The 21257-nt window shown below is 46.1% G+C and overlaps 1 protein-coding gene across 1 annotated transcript; it reads right to left on the reverse strand.

Moving 5' to 3' along the window:
* Window positions 1-7382: 7382 nt before the first annotated feature.
* On the reverse strand, window positions 7383-17630 carry NONO (non-POU domain containing octamer binding). The gene is made up of 11 exons (XM_066580862.1): window positions 17505-17630; window positions 15811-15939; window positions 15540-15733; window positions 13503-13804; window positions 12901-12996; window positions 11504-11700; window positions 10302-10386; window positions 10110-10212; window positions 8728-8767; window positions 8519-8631; window positions 7383-8435 (listed from the first exon to the last, which is right to left on the reverse strand). The coding sequence occupies exons 2-11, from the start codon at window positions 15932-15934 to the stop codon at window positions 8307-8309; spliced, it is 1383 nt and encodes a 460-aa protein (XP_066436959.1). The 5' UTR covers window positions 15935-15939; window positions 17505-17630; the 3' UTR covers window positions 7383-8306.
* Between the last annotated feature and the right edge of the window lie 3627 nt (window positions 17631-21257).

Consider the following 21257-nt stretch of genomic DNA (forward strand, 5'->3'; position numbering starts at 1 on the left):
AAAGAGGGGGAAAAGAAAAGAATACATTTTATTTTATCATTATTCTTTAGAGATCACACTCGTTAACCTGTGATTTGTTTTCTACGACCGCGGTGTATTTTGGCTTTATAAGCACATGACATTGCTGTATATGGCATTATCACACACAAGAAAAAAGGAAGAAGGACAGCAATCACCCATCTGCATAAAACATGGAGAAAAAAAAAAAAATCAATTAAATAGGTTCTTTACTTGTACGAGTGCCGTCCAAAACATCTGGATCTCATTAGACTAAATAGCCATGTAAATCAGTGAGGGGGTGCACTGCTCTTATGAACTTGCCCTGTGCGCGCAAAAAAGTACAGTATTATGTGCAGAGATGCACACAAATCAACCTTGCTCATAGCCGAAATACGTTGCGCAGAAGTGGGCACACACGCTCCTCAGAAGGAGACCTTACCACCCTCTACGTATGAGCGAGCCTACTGGCAATTCTTAGCATCTGACCGTTTCTGCACTTTGCATATGAAGCAATCTAGATTTTAAAAGCAAAATGTAGGAAGGAGTTAAAATGTTACAAGACAACATAAATACATTTATACCCGTCGCGCCAGCAGCGAACATCACCTATATGGTATATGATGAGCTTTGCTTTTATACTTCTGTGTAGATCCCATTAAAGGCACTAGAAATGCATGTATAACAGCGAGTGTGTGTGTAGACATCTGTGTATAGTCCAGCTCACATAAATACAGAAAGCTCACCATTGCCTATCACACAGGATTTTGCGCTTACCTGTATACTCTTGTACCAGATTTGTTAACTACTTCCTAACTGGCAGCAGTCGAGCATTGTATTCTTGTGTCCGCACTACCGTCAGTACTCATGACTCTCAAGTCTTATTGCAATCAACTCAAATCACTCCCTTCCTTGCCAGTCACACCCTCTTTCTGCAAGCCTCCTCCTATTTCTGGGGCCGGCTTGACACAAGCATAATTTGCTGGTTACTGCCCGCAGAGAGTACGCAATGACATTATGTACTTGCTGTGTGCGTTCAATTGGCATGCATACACACGTAATGGGCGCGCAGATAGAACATGCTGCGATCTTTTTTGCACTCGTATTTTGCGCAACCTTGAGCGGCTCCTGTTTACGCAGCCTGGTAGTCGCTTGGTTTTTAGTTTTGGTAACACCAAGTGACTTCTCATTCAGTGTCCTGTTGGCGGTCGCGTGTACACAGTACGATTATTGCCGAAATGCACTGTCCAGCCAGAATTTGGGCAATAATTGCCCCATGTCAGGAACCCTTAGGGTGCGTTCTCATGTCACGACTTGCTGCGGGTTTTGTTGCAGATTTCAACCTTTTAACTGAATTCAAATGGAGGGCGTGAAATGTGCTGATCTGCAGCAAATCAGTAAGGGTGAACGCACCCAAGGCCGTCTTCACATCTCAATATTCTGGTCTATATCTTGCATACATACTTGTAGGCTAAATCCAGGATTGGTCCAGAATAGGGATGAGCGAGTATACTCGCTAAAGCACTACTCGCTCGAGTAATGTGCCTTAGACGAGTATCTCCCCGCTCGTCCCGAAAGATTCGGGAGGCGCCGCAGCTGACAGGTGAGTTGCGGCGGGGAGTAGGGGAGAGCGGGCGGGAGAGAGATCTCCCCTCCGTTCCTCCTCGCTCTCCCCCGCCGCTCCCCGCTCCGTGGCGGCCCCCGAATCTTCAGGGACGAGTGGGGAGATACACGTCTAAAGCACATTACTCGAGCGAGTAGTGCCTTAGCGAGTATACTCGCTCATCCCTAGTCCAGAACATGCGAGAGGCGTCCATCTTTAGATTAGGGCTTATTCAGACCCATTATAGCCTATGAGGCTTACACAGGAGCACTTCTGCACACTGACTGATCGTCCATGCGTGTCACATTCTGGTCCATGTCACAGGTGAGAATAGGACATGCGCTGAGCAGCGTCCCCACAGATGGGACAGGACACAGATGAGCGTCCGTGCGCTGTCTGATACAAGTTGAGCCCACGATTCATAGGTGCAGCTTGCCATACGGACCGTCTGAATGAGGACTTTCAGTTTTTCTCAGTGTAGGTTGGTTTTGGCTTGAAAAATACTGCAGGATGTTGTTATATGAAAGTGGCCTAAGGCTGGATTCACACGAGCCTCATAGATCCCTAGGATGTCCTAAGTTCAGGTCGGCAGACCGTCAGCGCAGCCCGGACTTGGGCTGCCATCCAGCTGGTCCAAAGGCTGGCACCGGTATTTATTTTTTTTATATCTTATTATGTTAACTGCCGGTAAACATAAATTTAGGCTACCACCGCTGGCCGCATGGTAACCCTCACTTTAATGCGTTCAGCTCCACTCGTACTTGGCAATAGAAGGACTTACACGGTCAAAACATTACTGGGGTCACTATTACTATGGGAGCCAATATGGGGACACAAACTGGGGATGCAAATGGGGTCACTATTAGTACTGGGATCACTAACAGGGACACTTAATACAGGGGCCACTATCACTACTGAGGCCCCTATTAGTACTGGGATCACTAAGGCTGGGTTCACACGGGGCGGATTTGCCGCGGAAATTCCATGCGGTATTGCGTCGCAGCAAATCCACCTGCGGCCGCTAATCCCGGTATTAGCCAGCCATGTGGACGAGATTTCTCAGAAATCTCGTCCACACGGGACGGCAAATGCGCTGCGGTTTAGCCGGCAGAATCAGCTGCTGCGGCGCGGATTTGCCGACCGCAGCATGTTCTTTTTTTCCCCCGCTGCGGCCGCGCTCTCCTCTATGGGAGTGCCGGCTGCAGCGGAAGAGCGAGCGGCCGCTTCAAAACCGCCGCAGGTTTTGAAGCAGCGGTTCTCCCGGCGGAAATATTGCGTTTTTTTGGCTGCGGCGAAACCGCGGGATTTCCGTCGGGAATCCATCCCATGTGAACCCAGCCTAACAGGTACACTTAACCCTTTCCAATCCGCTGTCTGACGTCTGAAGACATTCTGATTGAAGGCTGTAAAACTCTGATTCCAGAAGACGTCCGGCAGGGTATTCTTACTGTATATTACTGGCCGCTCTGTTGTCGGGGGCCTTTCCAGCATGTCCCATACCGCAGTATTCGCTCCAGACAGTAGATGGCGCCATTGTATAATGGCAGAAAGAGAAAGCCCCCTAGGAAACCCTGAATCCAAAATTGGATTGCAAAGGGTTAATACAGGGGCCACTATCACTACTGAGGCCCCTATTAGTACGGGTATCACTAACAGGTACACTTAAAACAGGGGTCACTATTAGTACTGGGATCACTAACAGAGCCACTATTACTATTGGGGCCACTATTAGTAATGCAATCACTAACAGGGACACTTATTACTGGGGCCACTATTAGGGTCATTATTACTACTCAGGCCACTAAGCTGGACACTTACCTTTGGGGCCACAGTTACTAGTTGCAGGCACTAGAAGAACGCAGTTAAAACCATACCTTGGCTGGTATTTACTCGTGACCCAAGCCCGTAATACGCTCATGTGAACATTGCCTCATTCAGACGGCAGTATTTTGGTCAGTGCTTGGCTTCAGTATTTGTAGGTCAAACCCAGGAGTAGAACCTACAGAGACGAAAGCTATAATGGAAAGATTTGTGACGCTTCTGTGGGGGACATTTATTAAAACTAATGCAAGGGAAAAGTAAAGTATTTGCCCATAACAACCAATCAGATTTAAGCTTTCATTTTCTAAAGAGCCTCTGGAAAATGAGAGATGGAAGCTAATTGGTTGTTATGGGCAAATACTTAACGTTTCCTTTACACTAGTTTTGATAAATCTCACCCCGTTTTGGAGATTTTTGCTTACTGACCCAAGATACTGCTGTCTCCGTGGGGAGGGAGGCCGATTCCCCGCAGATTTGTTGGAGAGATTTCTGTGACTGAACATCAGTTCCAGTCGTCTGAATAGCGTTGTCTGCTGTAATTACGTGGTTTTCGGTTGACCTTTAGAGTGCATTCAGACGGGCGAGTGCGACATCTGTACGAGGAACTTGTACAAATATCGCGCTTTTAAAAAAAATCAATCATGATGAACTTAAAAGAAGAAAAAAAAAAAAGTCACAAGTGCTTCCAATAGTTTTCAATGGGAAAAAAATTGTATTGCCATCGCATGGCATGTAAGTGCGGTGCAATTCTTTTAAGAGATCCCCATGGGAATAATGGGGAATTCCTTATGAGGAATCACCAAAAAAAAAAAATAGGACACGCAGCCATTGCTCAATCTTGAAGCACGGCTGCGAGCGAAAAATCGCTCATGTGAATAACCATATTGAAATAAATGTGTGATTAACACGTGCGACTTGTGTCCATATACGCACGAAACTTGTCTGTATGAATACACCCCAGTTCATATATAGAATACCGCTTTTCGGTAACAAATCAGCCGTGTGCAGAATGGCGCTGTGGTGATGGAGTCCGCTTTCACCTCGGCCGTGAACGCTGTGGCAGATTCTAAATCAGCATGGCTTTTCTTGACTGTCTTTGCGCATAAAAAAAATTGCATACGCAAAAATTAGAACCCATCGATTTCATGTGCCCATCATAGCAAACACGGGCCCCTACCCACACGTTAGACTATCCAACAGCAAGTAAGATAACGGAAGAACAGTCCTGCAGACAGTAGCATAGGAGATCGTACACAATGATGAACATCCCGGAGGCACTGGCGGCATCCAAGCATTTCTAAAGTAGTCCTCAAGATCCTCCAACCTTTCTAAATTCCTTCCCACATACTTCTTGTGCGCGCTTTTTGGGGAGGCATATAAAGAACACTATTAGAGATGAGCGAGCACCCAAATGCTCGGGTCCGCGTTATTGGAGTGGAGCTGTTCGTAAAATTCGAGAGCTCTACTGGAGTAATGAACCCCATTGACTACAATGGGAGACTCGAGCATTTTTGTATGTGGAACGCCGGGTCCCGAGCCTTTTTTTTTTTTTACCTCTTTCGCCCTCTCCCCCCTGCCTGCCAGACGAAAAATTTGCCATTGACGCGCGCTGCATTGCAGCACGGAGGGGTCATAACAGGGACGTCACAGCGGGGAGGAGCCAAAAACTGGGGCGGGGTCAAACACGATTTGATGCTCCTTCGAGTAACGAGTACGCTAATACTCGAACAAGCATCAAGCTCGGCAGAGTATTTTCGCTCAACTTTAAACACTATGTCTAAAGCATGGTACATTTACGAAGAGTTGAATTCTGTAAATGCAGAATCCCACGACTGAGATATTGAAACAGTTAAAAAAATTAAAACTTTGTAGTGGGTGGGCGTGGTAGTTCAATGAATATCGCTCAGTGATTAGCACTGTAGCTTTGCAGGGCTGGGGTCCTAGGGTCACATCCAGATCATCTGCATGGGCTTCGAAAAACTCCATACAGTTATTGCCCAGGTTAATGAACCTAGAACTCCAGCATCGCAAGGCAGCAGTGCTAACCGCCGAGCCACCACACTTATTCTTTTGTCTCCAAAGGAGGAAAAGAATAAACACAAAGAGAACATAAAAATTCCATGTAGATGTTGCCCTTGGTCGGATTTGACTCCAGAACTCTAGGACTGCAAGGCGGCAGTGCCAACAATTGAGTTAACATGGAGAGATCCTATATGCACATGTAAAAGATGTATATATTTTAAGAAAAAAAAAAAATTTTAATCTTAGAACTAATTTTGCCCAACGCCTAAAAAGGATATTATGACATTTTTTTTTATTTTTTTTTTAAAGAACCCACCGGTTCCCAGTCAAAATCCTGTCCAAAATTTACAAATGCAACACATTGCATACGCTCTTCTCATCCACGCAGATGGCAGCAACAGGACATCTAGCAGCCCCCCCCCCCCCCCCATTCTGTGCTACTAGTGTATTTGCTATAATGGTTCCATGTGCTGTCCTCGAAATACAGACAGCACCCGGCCTGAATATATAGCCATCCAAATGCGCCTTTTTTCAGATATTTCCGACAGGCCCATTCAGCTCTATAGAGAGAAGCAGAGCCTGGTGTCCAGGTGACAGTGGGAGCTAAGGAGCAAAAGTAGGGATCCTAGAGATATATCCATCTATAGCCATAACCATAATTAAAGCACCTGTACATCTGGATTGGCTGTTGAGTGTTGGGAACGACAGCACTGTAAACCATATGTTTTAAAAGGTTTCCCACTGGTAATTACTGAATAGAGATGAGCGAACCTACTCGTTTCGAGCAATTACTCAATCGAGCACCGCGATTTTCGAGTACTTCCGTACTCCGGTGAAAAGATTCGGGGGGGGGGGGGCGGCATGGCGGAGCGAGGGGTAGCAGCGGGGAACAGGGGGGAGCCCTCTCTCCCCCCCACGGCGCCCCCCGAATCTTTTCGCCCGAGTACGGAAGTACTCGAATATCGCGGCGCTCGGGCGAAAAAGGGGAGTGGCCGAGTACGCTCGCTCATCTCTATTACTGAACTTACACACCAAAACCTATCGTTGACTGATTTTCAGTGTAGTATAGTCATTTTTTTGCAACTTTGCCATTAACTCAATAGTCTGGTGTTCTATTTTCTCTGAATCCATTTGGTGGCTTAGGTCCAAAAAGAGGTGCCTGTTAGGCTCACCTGGACATGGTAGATGGGCCCACATGTTTTGATCAAAATATGCTTCAAGAGCCTTACATTTTTATGTGGTTACTAGATATTACAGTTAAGTCCATTTATTCAAATATTAAATGTGAGCGCCCTGGGGCATGCTTGTTACTGTATTTGTTGCAGCCATGGCTTATATGCGCCAGCGTACTTTTGTTGTTGGTAGTGCCAACTTTGTTTTGTGTTGCCATCATGTCACCTTAACCTTTTGCAGGCCAAAACTCACAGAAACAGGCAGTTTAATAACTAATGAGATGAAGCCGGCCCCTCTATTCAACCATTACCATATACTTGTTACTTCTGAAGCAAACTCTGAGCGAGTCAATGGTGTAGATTTAGAAGTGTACACTACCAAGTTTCTATCATTACTACTGTGACGACAGTCAATGAAACTTAGGTTATCCTAAAAGACAGAGGGATAAAAGCTATGTACGACGGACACCAAAGAGGTCTCCAACTCCTATATTCACCCCTATGGTGCCATCCAGATTGCATCCCCATAGAATTTTCTGCATAGTAGATGGAACCAGCGCTGCAACCCCAAACCGTAGTGTGTAAGAAGCCTCATTTATACATGAACCCTTGTGATATTAGAAGTTTACTGAACTAATCCTTTGATATTCTCAGTCTGTGATGATACATGACCCAACTGTAACCGGTGTACAATGTCGCCTTATTAGGACACTTATACGTGCTATAGACTGTTTGAATGCAAAAAACAAATCCGTTTGGGAAAAAAAAAGTCTTAAAATCCATTTATTTATGAACAGTTTTCACATTGCCAAGTAACCAATAAACCCCCAGAGAATGCTGAGGAATACATATTGAAAAAAGGTGCGGAGACACCATTAGGAAGGTTAAGTGGAATCTATCAGCTCTGAGAACTGCCGGCATCCCGCGGACCACGTGTGTGCGCAGACAGGACTAGTGCTGTCATTATAAGCGTGCGCCTATGGAGTACGCAGGATGCAGGCAGCCAGGGATTTAAGTGGACAGCGGAGGAATGATGAAGAGAGCAAGTATAATCGTCACATCCCCTGATGCAGCACTTCAGCTCCCATTACCTTAGTTTAGGAGGTTCCTAGGAGCTGACAGATTCCCTTTAACGGAACACATGACTAAAGCCATGCGACTTTAGTGATAATTTATTCAGAACATATAGCCCAGTGGGCAAAAACAATCTGATGAGGAAATTAGAAAAAGTATATATAAAAAAAAAAAATAATACATACAGTGTGGTCCAGGAGAGAAAAAAAAAATTAATAAAAATGAACTTTATCACTGAAGCTCAGGGCAGCTGTGTGGTTGGTTGCTTTCTAGGGAGGGTAACTTAAATTGTATAGTGGACTGAAGAGGCGGGAAGGGGAGGCACAGTGGCACTTTACAGCTCAGAATTGTCCAAAAGCATTACCTCTTTTCTACTAGAAAAGACGGTCAGCGGTACATTTCTTGGAAGGTTCACGTTAAGTTTTTAAGCAGTATTCCCTTCCCAACTCTTAATCCCTCAGCAAAATGTGTCTAAAAACAAAACGGACTGGTCTCCATTTGCACAGGAGAATGCCCTACAACATGAACACTACCAATACAAATCCAGTCACACTAAACTTGAGCAACTCATACAGCTGATGACGTCATAAAAAAAAAAAAAGAAAAAAAAAAGGTTTTCAGTATCTGCGACGCTTATTAGGACCAAAGTCAGATCCTGGTGTACCACGTTGGTAAGCTTGCTGAGTAGTTGCACCGAGAGCTTCAATGTTGGAGGGTTGGCCAAAGCGATCAGCCGCTGGTGGAGTCTAGGAAAGCAGAAAAAGGTATAAAACGGTATCATGGATTTCCTATAGTAAAAAGTGTACTTTTTACAGATTGAAAAGCATACCATGCCAATTCCAGCCGCTTCTGGCATCATGGAACCTGGTCCTGTCTGTGCAGCTGCTCCTGCAGCGACGGTGCTGTTACCCAGTGACGAACGGTTGTTCATTCCCATTGTCCCTAGATAAGATGGAGATTTTAGCACAATGTTAATGAGGAATCCATCATTTATAATATGAAGCTCAATCACAAGCGCCGAAAAAAAAATGCACTCACCAGGCATGGCCATTTGTGTCATCCTCATGTCAGCTTCCCTCTAAATAAAGAAATATCAGTACGTTACACAATGCGCAATTTCATACAAATGTTTGCCCTTTGCTACATTATAATCTGTATGCTGCATTGTTTAAAAGAAGTTATGCAACCTTTTAAAAGTGATGGCCTAGCCTTGGGATAGGCAATCAATATCTGATTGGGATCCTCAAGCACTCTGTCAACAGGGACAGAGTTGGAAAGAGATTGCGCTGTCTGTATTGCAGTGGTCAGGTTTGGCAATATAGGCACAGCACTCATTGAATTCAAATGGGAGTTGTGCCTGTAGTATCAAACTGGGCTGCAATGTTACAGGGGTTGTCTGAGTTATGAAAGGACATCCTAAAGGGTCACCCATGGTGTCAGATACTCAGCTCACCCCGCTTATCTCTCACCAATGGCTACGGGTTTCTACTGTCTGTGATGTCCCATAAACCTGCAGCCAAAGACAGCACACAGCGATAGTCACTAAGCACGGTCACTGGCTGCAGCAGCTTGTTTGGAGATGGCTCAGGTTGACTGCAGCCTGTAAAGATGACGTCAGCAGGAAGACTGGAGCCTCCAGCAGGGTAGAGGCATATTTTACCCCACTGGGGCACTTTTAGAACTCTGACAACCCCATTAACAGCGCTATCTGCTTGTAGGGCGTCTAAACTAAAATCTGGCTGGGATATCAGCTAACTGGTGGAGATCAGAAAGCTGTATTATAGATAGTGGCTGTTCCCAGCACTGCAAGCTTGCCTCATTCACTTCAAAACCTGCAGAATGGGACCAAAAATAATACAGCATCTGAGTACAAAACAGTTCCTGCTCAGATGAAAATATTGAAGGGCGCCGTAGCCCCTTCAATCACCTGATCAGCGGCGATGAGATACTGACTGCCTATACGGAGGCTAGGCCATCAATTTTAAAAGGTTTGATAACCGCTTTAAAAAGCTCTGGACTGCCCACAAACTATAAACATCCAAGTGGGCCATGCCTAGTAATGAAGTGAGGTAAAACTTCTGATCAAGAAATGGTTAACAGCACTTTAAAAAAAAAAAAAAACAACAACTTTTGACATGTCAAAAGTTTTGATCAGTAGGGATCTGGATTATGAAAATACAAAAGTCATAATGAAGAAAATTGCAGAAAAAGCATAAAGACAGTACTACAGCCATATATATATATATATATATATATATATATATATATATATATATATATATATATATATATATATATATATATGTGATTATAACCAGCAATGTATAACATTGTCTGCGCGGTACTTGCATTAGCCTGATAGACAGAGCTTTCAGTTCTACTAAACACATGCGTACCATCATAGTGACTGGCTGACTTACCGTATCAGGGTAGGCATTTTTAAAGCCTTCTTGTTGACGCCTGAGCATTTCCTCCTGTTGTCTGCGTGTCTCTTCTTCACGCCTTCTGCGTTCCTCCTCGTGTCTGTAAGAACACTTATTTAAAGGCTTTGCACATGGATAACGCTCCATTTCATTAGTGATCCATTAGACACAGAGACTGGGAAACTTTACCTCAGTTCCATCTGCTTCCGTTTCTGTACATCTTGGTTATGTAGTTCTTCCAGTCTGCGCAGTTCCTCCTGGCGCCTCATCAAGTCTGCCAAGATAATAGCAAGTTGGATGTTTTGGAAATAACATACAAATCGGGAAGCATCAACAGGTATAAACGTACGGGAATGGAAACACTAGAAAAATCTGAGAACTGATAGTTATCGCAAGTTTCTATTTGTATTAGTCCAATTTCCCTAGGCCATTCATAGTTTTAGCTACAACTATGAATCCCAAATTGTATAGGGATACTTAAGAAAAAAAAAATGTTATTCCTACAATTACAAATGTTTGTACTAAGAGGTGGCTGGAGAATAATCTAAGCCGTGAATGGTTGTCAGTGTAGAGATTTAGGATATTAAAGGGATTGGAAGATCGGCACATCACCTATGCAAAGGACTGCTGATCAGTGTCTGTTCACATAGGGGTCCCCACTGGATAGATGTGTCGATCTTGGGACAATCCCTTTAAATTGCAGCATCAACAAAATGGTGACTGGTTTCCCCACCGATCGCAGATTTATGCCCTAACCCAAGGTGAAGCCATCACTGTTTTAGTGCTGCAAAACCCTTTCAAACAAATATATACATATATACATATATATATATATATATATATATTTTTTTTTTTTTTTATGTACAAAAATCCCTAAAACACAGGCAGTAAACAAATAGGCTAACATAGAAAAAGTATATTTCTAAAATAGAAAACTTATATTTCCAATGACCTCCTCCATCCAACACCGCTACTCCGGTCCCTGCAATTGACGGTCATGCACAGATGCTCACTAAGGTCAGTGATTGGCTGATTGGTCATGTGAGTGATGGATGTCACATGACTACTGTGTTGCAGTCACTTTTGGGATCGGACCAGCGGCGCATACAACTCAGTTCTGTAACGGATCTCTGATCAGAAACAAGATTAAAAAGTGCAGCATGCTGTGCCATGTCGTCCTGTAAAATGCAGACAACCTAGACAGAAATTGAGCGGACCCCATTATAGTCAACGGGGTCCGTTCAAGTGCAGTTCGGTTCCATCCCATGACGGTTCGGCTCGACCCCCGGAATTCAAATTCTCCTGGTCACAAAACGGAGCAGGAAACCTGAACCCTCTAAGCTAGTGTGAACGAGCCCTTAAGTAGATTTTACATCTTCAAAAACAATTACCTTGCCGCATCAGCATGACTTGGTGCTCATGTCTTGCCGCCTCCATCTCCAGTTCCATCTTCTCCTGTGCTTCTTTAATGTTTCGGTCTACTTGATCCTGCTGCTGTTTCTCCATTTCGACGAGGGCTTTCCAGCGCATTGCGTATTCATACTCAAAGCTTCCAGGCTGAGCAAAGCGAGGAGGTTGCTCTCTCTCCCTATGACAGCGATACAGAGCAAACAGTTAGCTGGGCAGACTCTTCAAAGCCTTTACCTTGACTACACACTGACCATATAGGCGCCTGCATTTGTAGAATACGAATACTCAATGTGCGCAACCTTAAAAAGTCAGATTTGAATAAAATATATTAATGAATATAATGGAAATAAGTCCCTGAGAAGACTTCTGGATATGGTTGTAATGTGAGTAAAGTCTAGATGCTAATTTCAATGAGACGGCCTCCCTAAAGCAAGAGAAGATGAAGCTACAGTGTATGCCAGGCTAACTGCAATTTATACTATATACACATACATATAATCGTACACAGTATATATTATAAATATACAGTTAGTAACGGCAGACATGAGCTGAGCTATGTATAAGTAACAGGCAGACATCATATGCCATGAGCAATTCTTCGTTTCATACAAGCCCACTGTAATCCATCCGTAATAAAGCTGACATTGCAACCGCGTCTCATCAGTATTTACCATTGCTTCAAGGCCATTTGTCATCATTAGTTTTATTTGCTACGGACTAAATACAGATCCGCGTTTGGCCAAAAGAAAATACGAATCAATGCAAATACGGACAAAAGTATCGCATGCTGCATTTATAAGACAGGGCCATGAAAAATACGGTTGTGTACGTAGATACACAGATTTACATTATAGTCCGCAAATCACGAGCCCATTACAGAGTAAATATAAGCTCATCTGAAAATAGCCTAACAGGAAGTAATGTCCCATTTACACAGGATTAGTCGTCTCAATGACTGCTCATGCGATGACGTCACCGCTAAGGTTGTTTGCGCCTGTGATTTTATCCGCTCGCACTGAGGCGATGCTATAGCGCGATTAAAGGCATGTTTGTGTAACCCATGCTTTTCAATGGTTTCCTTCACTGATGCAGCATGCTCTTTCTGCGATGCGCTGTTTTTTTTTATCTCCCATGTTTCCCTATGGAGCCTCCTTGTTTGACCTTCAATTGAACGACTTTTGAGCGGTAATCACTCCGTGTAAATGGCCCTTAACCGATGCAGCAGAACAAATATCACTTTAAAGTGACCACACTGAAAATGTGTCACATCATGGCCAAAAGGTATTCAAGCAATTAACCACAGATGACCTGCAGTATAAAGTACAGCGGCTCTATGGCACTGCAATATTGCCAGGAGGCCAGAAGCCAATATACATACTTGTGGTAGCCTTGATTCTTGACAACAAGTTTCTCGGGCAATCCCTCTTCATTATCAAGCTGGTCCATAGGTTCCACAGTTATAGGACGGGGAAAGCTGTACATCAAGATAACAAAACAAGAAAAGTCACCATTAATTGCTGTGAGCAGTGACACATCACACTCATCATCATCATAGGGGCTCTGATGCTCGTTAGATCAGCCAAATCATTACACATTAGATGAACGTTTGCCAAACCTTCCGTTGTCAGAGAGAACGGGCAACTGTGTGGGGGGTGTCCTAACTCTCCGCCAACCATAGATATCAAGGGAGGATCGGCAATGTTGGATTTCAGCTGTTACCTGGCAGCGGCTAATTTCCCTCTCCCCCCTTGCAGAATCCATGGGAGTTCAGCCAACCAGAGAACTAGCTGAGAGTTGAAGGAGTTTCTGGCCGAGCGATGAAAAGGGTTTAGTCACCATTATTTTGGAGACTCCTGCTGATAATCACCATGGATAGATTCTCAGCAGATCCCTATTAATTGGTCTGAAGATCAACCTCTCCCGTCTATGGGCAGCTCAAGCCTGTAGATGTTCTAAGAGGTTCTGGATGTTACTACTCACGCAGTAAGAAGATAAGACCCGTCGGCGCAGCGATCAAGAGCCTTCCGGGCTGCTGGTTTAGATGCAAACTCAACAATCCCTTTTCCGGATGGTCGCCCACGGTCATCCACAATAACAATAGCTCTCTCCACTTGGCCAAACATGGAGAAGGCTTCTTCCAAAAGCTCATTAGACACAAACTGAGGAAGGTTCCGCACAGACAATGCGGCGCTGTGGCAGGCGAAGCGAACGCGCAACTGTTTGCCACGGAGAGGAAGATTATCAAGTTCTGCCTTAGCGATCTCTGCAAGAGTCCGGGTTTCCTGCGGAAAACAAATGAGACAAGTACGGGAATGAATTCGCCGGTCCACCATCAGTGCTGGGAGAACAGCAGGAGAACAGCCTTCCTATATGTTAATATTCATTAGTGCTGCGGCTACAGGAAAACCAACCCTTTAGGCTTTTATTCCCCTTGTCCTAATACAGCAGGCTGATTAACCACTGATCTGAGAACCTCCATCCCAACATCATGCATGTGTACTAAAGGTACCTCTACACGGGAGTGTAAGCATCTGACATCCGTCCCATCGGTTATTGCTCCAGTGCTTTCATGCAGGAGCGATAGTCGTTTGGAGAATGGAAGCAGAGCGGGCTGGAGAGCTCTTCCATCCACCCGCCTCCATTAATTGCAAACAGGCAGACATTCACAGATGACCGACAGCCTGATTACATGATCTAGATTACAGATCCAAACTTCAGTTCTTAAAGGGGAGGTTAACTGCGGGTCCATCTTGCAGCAACTGGACTGCTGGCAACCCATATCTTTTGCTGTACGACTATTAAACTACTAACGACGACCTGTCCATCCGTGTGTGCGCGAGTGAATTTGTGAGTGACTTACATGCTCTGCCCCCGATCACATGATGGTGACATCACAGGTCCTTACGCACACGGCTGCTGTCCGCCCATAATCTGCACAAGGATGCAGGACCTTTGATTAAGTCACCATCACATGATCAGGGTAGGAGCAAGTAACTCCCTCACTGGGGACGAAGGACCTTTGAATACGTCACAGTCATGTGATCAGGAACGGAGCATGTAAGTCATTCACTTAGGCTGAGCGTCACCATCATGTGATCAGGGGCGGAGCATAACACTGACGTCATCATAGGTCCTTCATCTCCAGTGCTGTGCTGTTTCTGATCCCTGTTGTATGGGATGAAGAATGTATGTAGCAGTACTGTGTGTGTGACGTGCATGTAGCAGAGCTGTGTGGTGCATCGCGCCACCAGAAACACTGGTACTATAATTTCCTAATAATTACTAGTCTGCAGTGTAACGATCAAGGCTCTTTACACAGTCATGAATGCTCATTCACTGAATCATCAGGCCAAGTGATTCTGCCCACATTTACCAGATGAAATCAAATGTTCATTCATGTTGCATTAACAATAATCCCTATTGGCGGTACTTCTTCCATGTGAGAAAGGCGATGTGTTGCCGACGGCGTACGGAGGGTGCAGCATCGTATGATCCTGGATACATCTGGAATCAGCGTGTGCAGACCATTTAAACAAGTGAAAATCGGGTTCGGCAATCAGAATGCCGTATTTTTTGTAGCAGTCGTTTTGAGTACTGCAGGCATGTCCCATTGAAATGAATGTGAAAAGCCTGCAGTACCCAGAGCAGCCACTAGAGGAAAAAATATATATGGCATTCTGAGTACAAACACCTGTAAACATTAAAGAGCCTTAAGCGCTGTGGCACCTTCAAGCAGCTGATCAGTGGCGGTCCAAGGTGAGGAGAGGCCATCACATTTTTAAGCCTAGATAACCCCTTTAAATAATCCCAACATATCAGCTCATGAACTGAACAGACATCTATTGTCTCAGAGCTCAGCCATACTGTACACAGCTCACGGTGAACCTTCTAGGACATACGGAATATTAAAAGGGGTTGTCCCACTGCTAACTGTTTTGCTGCAGGAAGCAGACAGCGCCGTACCATTGTGCAGTGGCCCCAGTTGGTACTGCAGGCTAAATTCTATAGATCACTCACCAGCCTGATAAAACCAAAGCCTTTGTCTTTGTGTATGAAGATCTCGCCCGCCTTCCCGTATTTCTCAAACAACTTTCGCATCTCGTCTTCTGTAACATCAGGAGGTAAGTTACCCACAAAGAGGCGACTGCGCTGCGTATAAGTCTTTTCAGTCGGTTTTCGGAAATTCTTTAAGTCTATAGTGAGCGATTCATCTAGGAGAACACACAAAACAAGCCTTAGCCAGTGAGCCACCATTGGGCGGGTACCTGCCGTCAGCTCCAGCACTTACTGTGGCTGCCGCTTTGCTGACCATTGGAGGAGGACCGGTTCTCTGACTGCTGATACTGATGATAGTCGGACTTCTTGTACGAGTGGTTCTGCTGCTCCATCTTGTAGCCTCTGTTTCCCTGCATTTTCACTAAAGGGGGAAAAAAAAAAAATAGTTTAATGCAAGTTCGGTACCTACCCGAGTGCCACCATCCCTGTCCGCAAGGGCAGTCGGACCCTTTTAGGAGAGCCGATTCTCATATGCCCGCGCAGGCGCCCTCACCGCTAACTCCTTCGCTCTCATGCCGCCTGTTTCGAACGACAGATTATTGCTAAGTGCGTTACATTCGCACGTGAAAAGCGGGGCTCACGCGGCCGTAAGCGTAAGCCGCTGTGAACCCGGCCGTGACCCTGCGTATGGCGGCGAAAATGTACTGTGCATGACCGCGAGCTCACTTACACGTTCATGCGCAGTACACCCGTTTTTAAATAATTCTTGCGCCGTTGTTTCGCGATGATGCGTTTAGCCGCCACCCACGCCCAATATAATTGCGTAGAGGTGCGTATATATACGCAACACTACAACAGACCGCATCTCACGTATATGCGCGACAAAATACAACACGCTGTGTTCTACTGTTCATTTGCGTATTACGCAATTCCGACACGATAACGTGAGCCGGACTGCGTAAGGCAATGTAGTTGCTTGTGAGTTACCGCGGATCACATGGGCATTCGTAGGCTTACCGTGCGAACGCGACCAAACACGGAGAAGGGAGCGTTTAAACACAACGAGAAGCGAACGAGCCAAGGACGATTTTCACGCCGGTTGAAACTGAACAATTCTTGTACGCCGTCGGCTCGCATTTCAAATGTCGCTCGTTTAAACGATAATCGTTCCGTCTGAGCGCAGCACAACGCGACCGCCAAAAAACGTGACGCGAAAACGCAAACTAAGTAACGTCATGAACACGGCGGAGGACAGCAGCGACTAGATGGCGGTTAAGGCAGTGCGCACACTGCGTCAATTACGCCTCTAAAAGCCATGTAAAAAAAATAAATAAACATTTTTTGGCACGGATCCCCCTTTTTTTTTTTTTTTTCCCTTAAATCGGCCACGTCAATTTGCAAACTGCGCTGCAGAATTCCGACACGCCAAACAAGCAATTCCGTGCCAAGAGGAGACGCGCCACTTCTCGATACGGAAACGTGATGTTGCACGTTGGAGTCGCACGTGCGGATTTTGCCCCGCTGACACAGCCAATTCCGGGCGTGGATTTTGCGCCAAAGTTCACACAGACAATTCTGCCATCTAAACATGCATAGAGGCTAATTTCGCCCTGGCGCGCGTTTTATGCGTTGCGAGACAGACAAAACCCGCGTGAGTACGAACACCATTCTTTTGGACGGCGGAGGCGGCGGGGGGCAGATGATTGAAGCGGCGATCGCTCGCTTTCGTAGTTACGATTTTCCAACCGTGTAAACAAAAGCCAACAAGCGCCGATTGCCGCACTCAGCGGTCGCTGACGAGAATCCGCCCGTGTGGACAGAGCCCAAGATGCTGCGCTGAGAACTGTACGCCTCCCATCCCAGAGATCCTCCCCATCCACGGCACTGCACGCTTCGGGCCTACACCACTAAACAGCCCAAAATAGGCCGCTAAGGGCACCAGTATCCCCGCCCCGCGGCGGGTGGAGGGTGACCGGGAAGCATTACCGTCTCAGCCTGAGGTTTACTAGGTAAAGCCTGGTGTTCAGATTCAGCCCCACGACCTCCCGCGCACGAAAGGAACCTCCTGCCGACAAGACGGAAACAGACTACAACCAACCCTCACTGCTCGACTCAAGCGTTTGCTCTCCCGCTATTGGTCGACGTGCTCACGCATCGCTGTAACTTCATGGTTTATGATTGGTCGGAGTTACTGCCACTCAAAATACGAGCTTACTCCAGCATTCTGATTGGTCCTTTTTCGCCGCTCTAACGCGGTGACGATAGAGAGGTGTGACCAGCGGGACCTTGTGTATTGTTCGACAAGTTTGTATGAGAGCGGAAGGAAGAGAAGAATAGAGCCGTTTGTGCGCATGCGCAGCTCAGCAGCGGCGAGATGACGGACAACAAAAGCTCGACTGGCGCGCGGGCGGGGAGTCGGCGGCCATGGCCGGCGGGGCAGCTGCGTGTGCCGGCTGTAGGAAGGGGCTGCTTTGTGTTTTAAGCTCAAAATTAGAAACCTTGTAAGGGGCAGATATAAGCGTGGAGTGGAGCGCCCCCTTGCTGCATGCAGGAGTATATAGCCCGCATGTTGTATTGGTTAGACTTAACTTGGCCAGAAAAGTTCCTGTTGCCTTCCCCCGGTGGTGTCATGGCGCTTGGCGTCACGCCGCCGTATCCGCGCATGCATGAACGTATCTCTGTGGAATGGGCGATGCGTTTTTGCGCGCACCGGTGTAGTTTACTGTACTTTTTGCGCCCACAAGATGTCCGTTTGCGTGCGGCGAACACAGACGAACCGATTCAAACGGCTAATTAGTCTTAATGAGTTCCAGGTGTTTTTTTTGTTTCTCTCTGCGCAATTCTGCAGTGTTTTCACGTATTTCTTTGCGTCTTGCATCCTCATTAGCGCCCCCCGTTGACTTCTATGGCGGCCTTTTGTACGCAAATAAGCAGCAAAATAGAGCACGTTCTTTTTACTCAACCGGCATGTGCGCCAAATGCGGAAATCTGAACGATCCCATCAAAATCGACGGGTTCTGTTTTCATGTGTATTGTGTGTGCCAATGCGCCCGTGTGACGCCAGCCTGAGTAACGTGCCATACAGTACGACCTGCGGGTTACCGGCGCCGTATTGGGTGCGGACCCCCTAGTGTGATGGAACTATGTGAGGGTGTGACCGTGCCAGGCGGAGTTACCTGACCATTAGGGCTCATTCACACTGCGGGGTAGACCGTTATGCCTTAGTAGCTGGACACGCTGCCGGCTGAGACTGCGAGTGGGCGCTGATCACACGGACGTGCGCAGTGGAATGCTGCTTTTTTCCTTTAAATTCTCTGTTCAGAGCGGTGATACGTATGAAGACCCCGCCGTACGCGATGTATTACATGTGGGCAGCATACCGTACGCAGCCCATACTAGGTATAGGGCTCCCCGCGTGGTCCGTAGAGGAATAGTGCGTGTTGCCACTTATTTCCCTGGCCTATTGATATGCAGCGTCCGAACGCCGGTGTGCGTGGAGCAGTGAATGCCCATTGCCTCCATTCACCACATATTACCCTCAGGATATACACGTGTGTAATAAGCGGTGACGGTATGCCCATGTGGGCGAGCCTTTAGTAAGGTTGTCTTCATATCGCGTTCTTCAGCACCAGAACCGTCTCCATCTTCTGCGCCAGTACTGGGACTGACCCCGGCCCGCTTACACGGATCAATTACTGGTCAAAAGTGTTTTCGGATCGTGTGAATTTGCGCAACTATTCATTTTAAGTGCAACCAACGATTGAACGTCGTAAATCGCAGCATAAAAAAAAAAAAATCTTATCTGTATAGCGCCAACTTATTCCGCAGTACTTTCAGGGAATTTATTTATTTCCCCCCACCAAGCTGGGTACTCATTTTACTGACCTCGGAAGGCGGAGTCACCCATGAGCCGGCTACCTGAACCACGCAGGGATTGAACCCCGCAACCTTCAGGTCATGAGTGAGAGCTTAGGACTGCATTCTGCTGCCTTAACACTCTGCGCCGCACAGGGCTCTACACCATGTTCTATCTTGGCGCATATTATGTGCCAAGAGGCTGCGGGCCACCAAATGCCATGCACTACGCATGCAATGTCATTGCGTATCTCACACACCTCTCATGGGTGACACACAGCGAATTACGGTCGTCTGAGCTCAAACAGAAAATCTCAGACGGCGGCCCTGATCTATCCAACCGAAGAGACTGACGAACAGAAACTGTGAAACAGGCGCCAAAGAGATCTCCATCTCGCATATTAAACCCACCGTGGCTCCACCTGGTTTCCGTCCCTGCAGTTTTCTGCGCTGGAGGAAGAACACCGCGTGAACAGAGCCTGAGACGGTGGCAGAAAAAACGCTGGATTGTTCGAATTTGAATGATCATTCAGTGTGAACACGGCCAACATCGTTGGCTCGTTCTCTAATCAATTGGTTTAACCCTTTCCAATCCACTGTCTGACGTCTTCCTACATTCCGATTGAAGCTTGTACAGCTCCAATGTCAGAAGATGTCCGGGAGGGTATTCTTACCATTTATTGCCAGCCACTCTGCTGGCGGAGCCTCTCTGGCGCACACACACTGGCTTTAGCCAGCAGATGGCACCGTTGTATAACAGCAAAAAGAGAGAGCCCCGAATTGGATTGGAAAGGGTTAAACACAGATCATTCAGTCCATCTAAATCACTAGTAAGGAGAACTGAATGATCCTGTAAAAAAAAAACAAAACCTGTGTTTAACCCCTTAACGCTCCAGGAGGTACATTTACATCATGGTTATTTGGGGTTTGTATGGAGGGGGATCGATTGGCTCCTTACAATGCTGGAGCTGGAGGCTTCTAATTTACACACACAGATCATCGGTCAAAATTCGTCAGAAGCTGACAGTTTTGAGCGACAATTTTGCATAGGAACTATTGGGTTAATAAGTCCATTAGTAGCTAACTAGCTTCATCTGCATGTATTTAGAGAACAGCGGGTGGTCTGTTCTCTAAATACACCACTATTGTTCTCCCACAGGACAGCAGCTGAAAGAATATCAGCACTGCCCGTGGAGAACACAGCATGCGGTCCCTCTTATCAGGGATGAGGCTTTTAAGCCGAGCTGAACTCCGCAATGGACGAAAAGTGCACGATGGGCACACATTTACACTTCGTGATAATGATCACTCAAAAGATGGCTTTAGAGCAATAATTGTGTGAAAGGGCCTTTACAGCTGACACCTGCAGGCAACAGCTGCAATCAGCACTCCTGCTGAGCCCAGCCATTAACCCTTTGAATGTCGCTGTCAATTCAGACAATGGCATTTAAATGCCGTGATCAGAGTTTGGGATGTCAAATGGGCCCCCTGCAATTAGATCATGGGGTGCTGTTTAGTTGCCGTGGTAGCCGGGCACCTCCTGAAAGCCCCAAGTGCTGCCATTGCAGATTGCCTTTGAAGCCATGCTGTCAGATTGCGGTATAATGTAATACTCTGGTATTACATCATGTTACCGCAAATTCTTGTCCCCTAAAGGGGGCTTTAAAAAAAAAAAAAGTATCAGTTTTAAAAAGTTTTATTAAAAATAAAAGGTAAGAAAAGTTTTTAGAAAAAAAACTTTCTCATGTTTATAATAAAAAATTAAATTAAAGGAACCCGTTTGGTATCACGGTGTCCATAAAGCCGATTTCGCACAGGTTGCAAAATCGCCTGTATGTGTAGCCCGTGGTTTCCAATGGGATCTTCCACATGAGCGATGTTCTG

The sequence above is a fragment of the Eleutherodactylus coqui genome, chromosome 10 (genome assembly GCF_035609145.1).
Source record: "Eleutherodactylus coqui strain aEleCoq1 chromosome 10, aEleCoq1.hap1, whole genome shotgun sequence".
Taxonomy (NCBI): domain Eukaryota; kingdom Metazoa; phylum Chordata; class Amphibia; order Anura; family Eleutherodactylidae; genus Eleutherodactylus; species Eleutherodactylus coqui.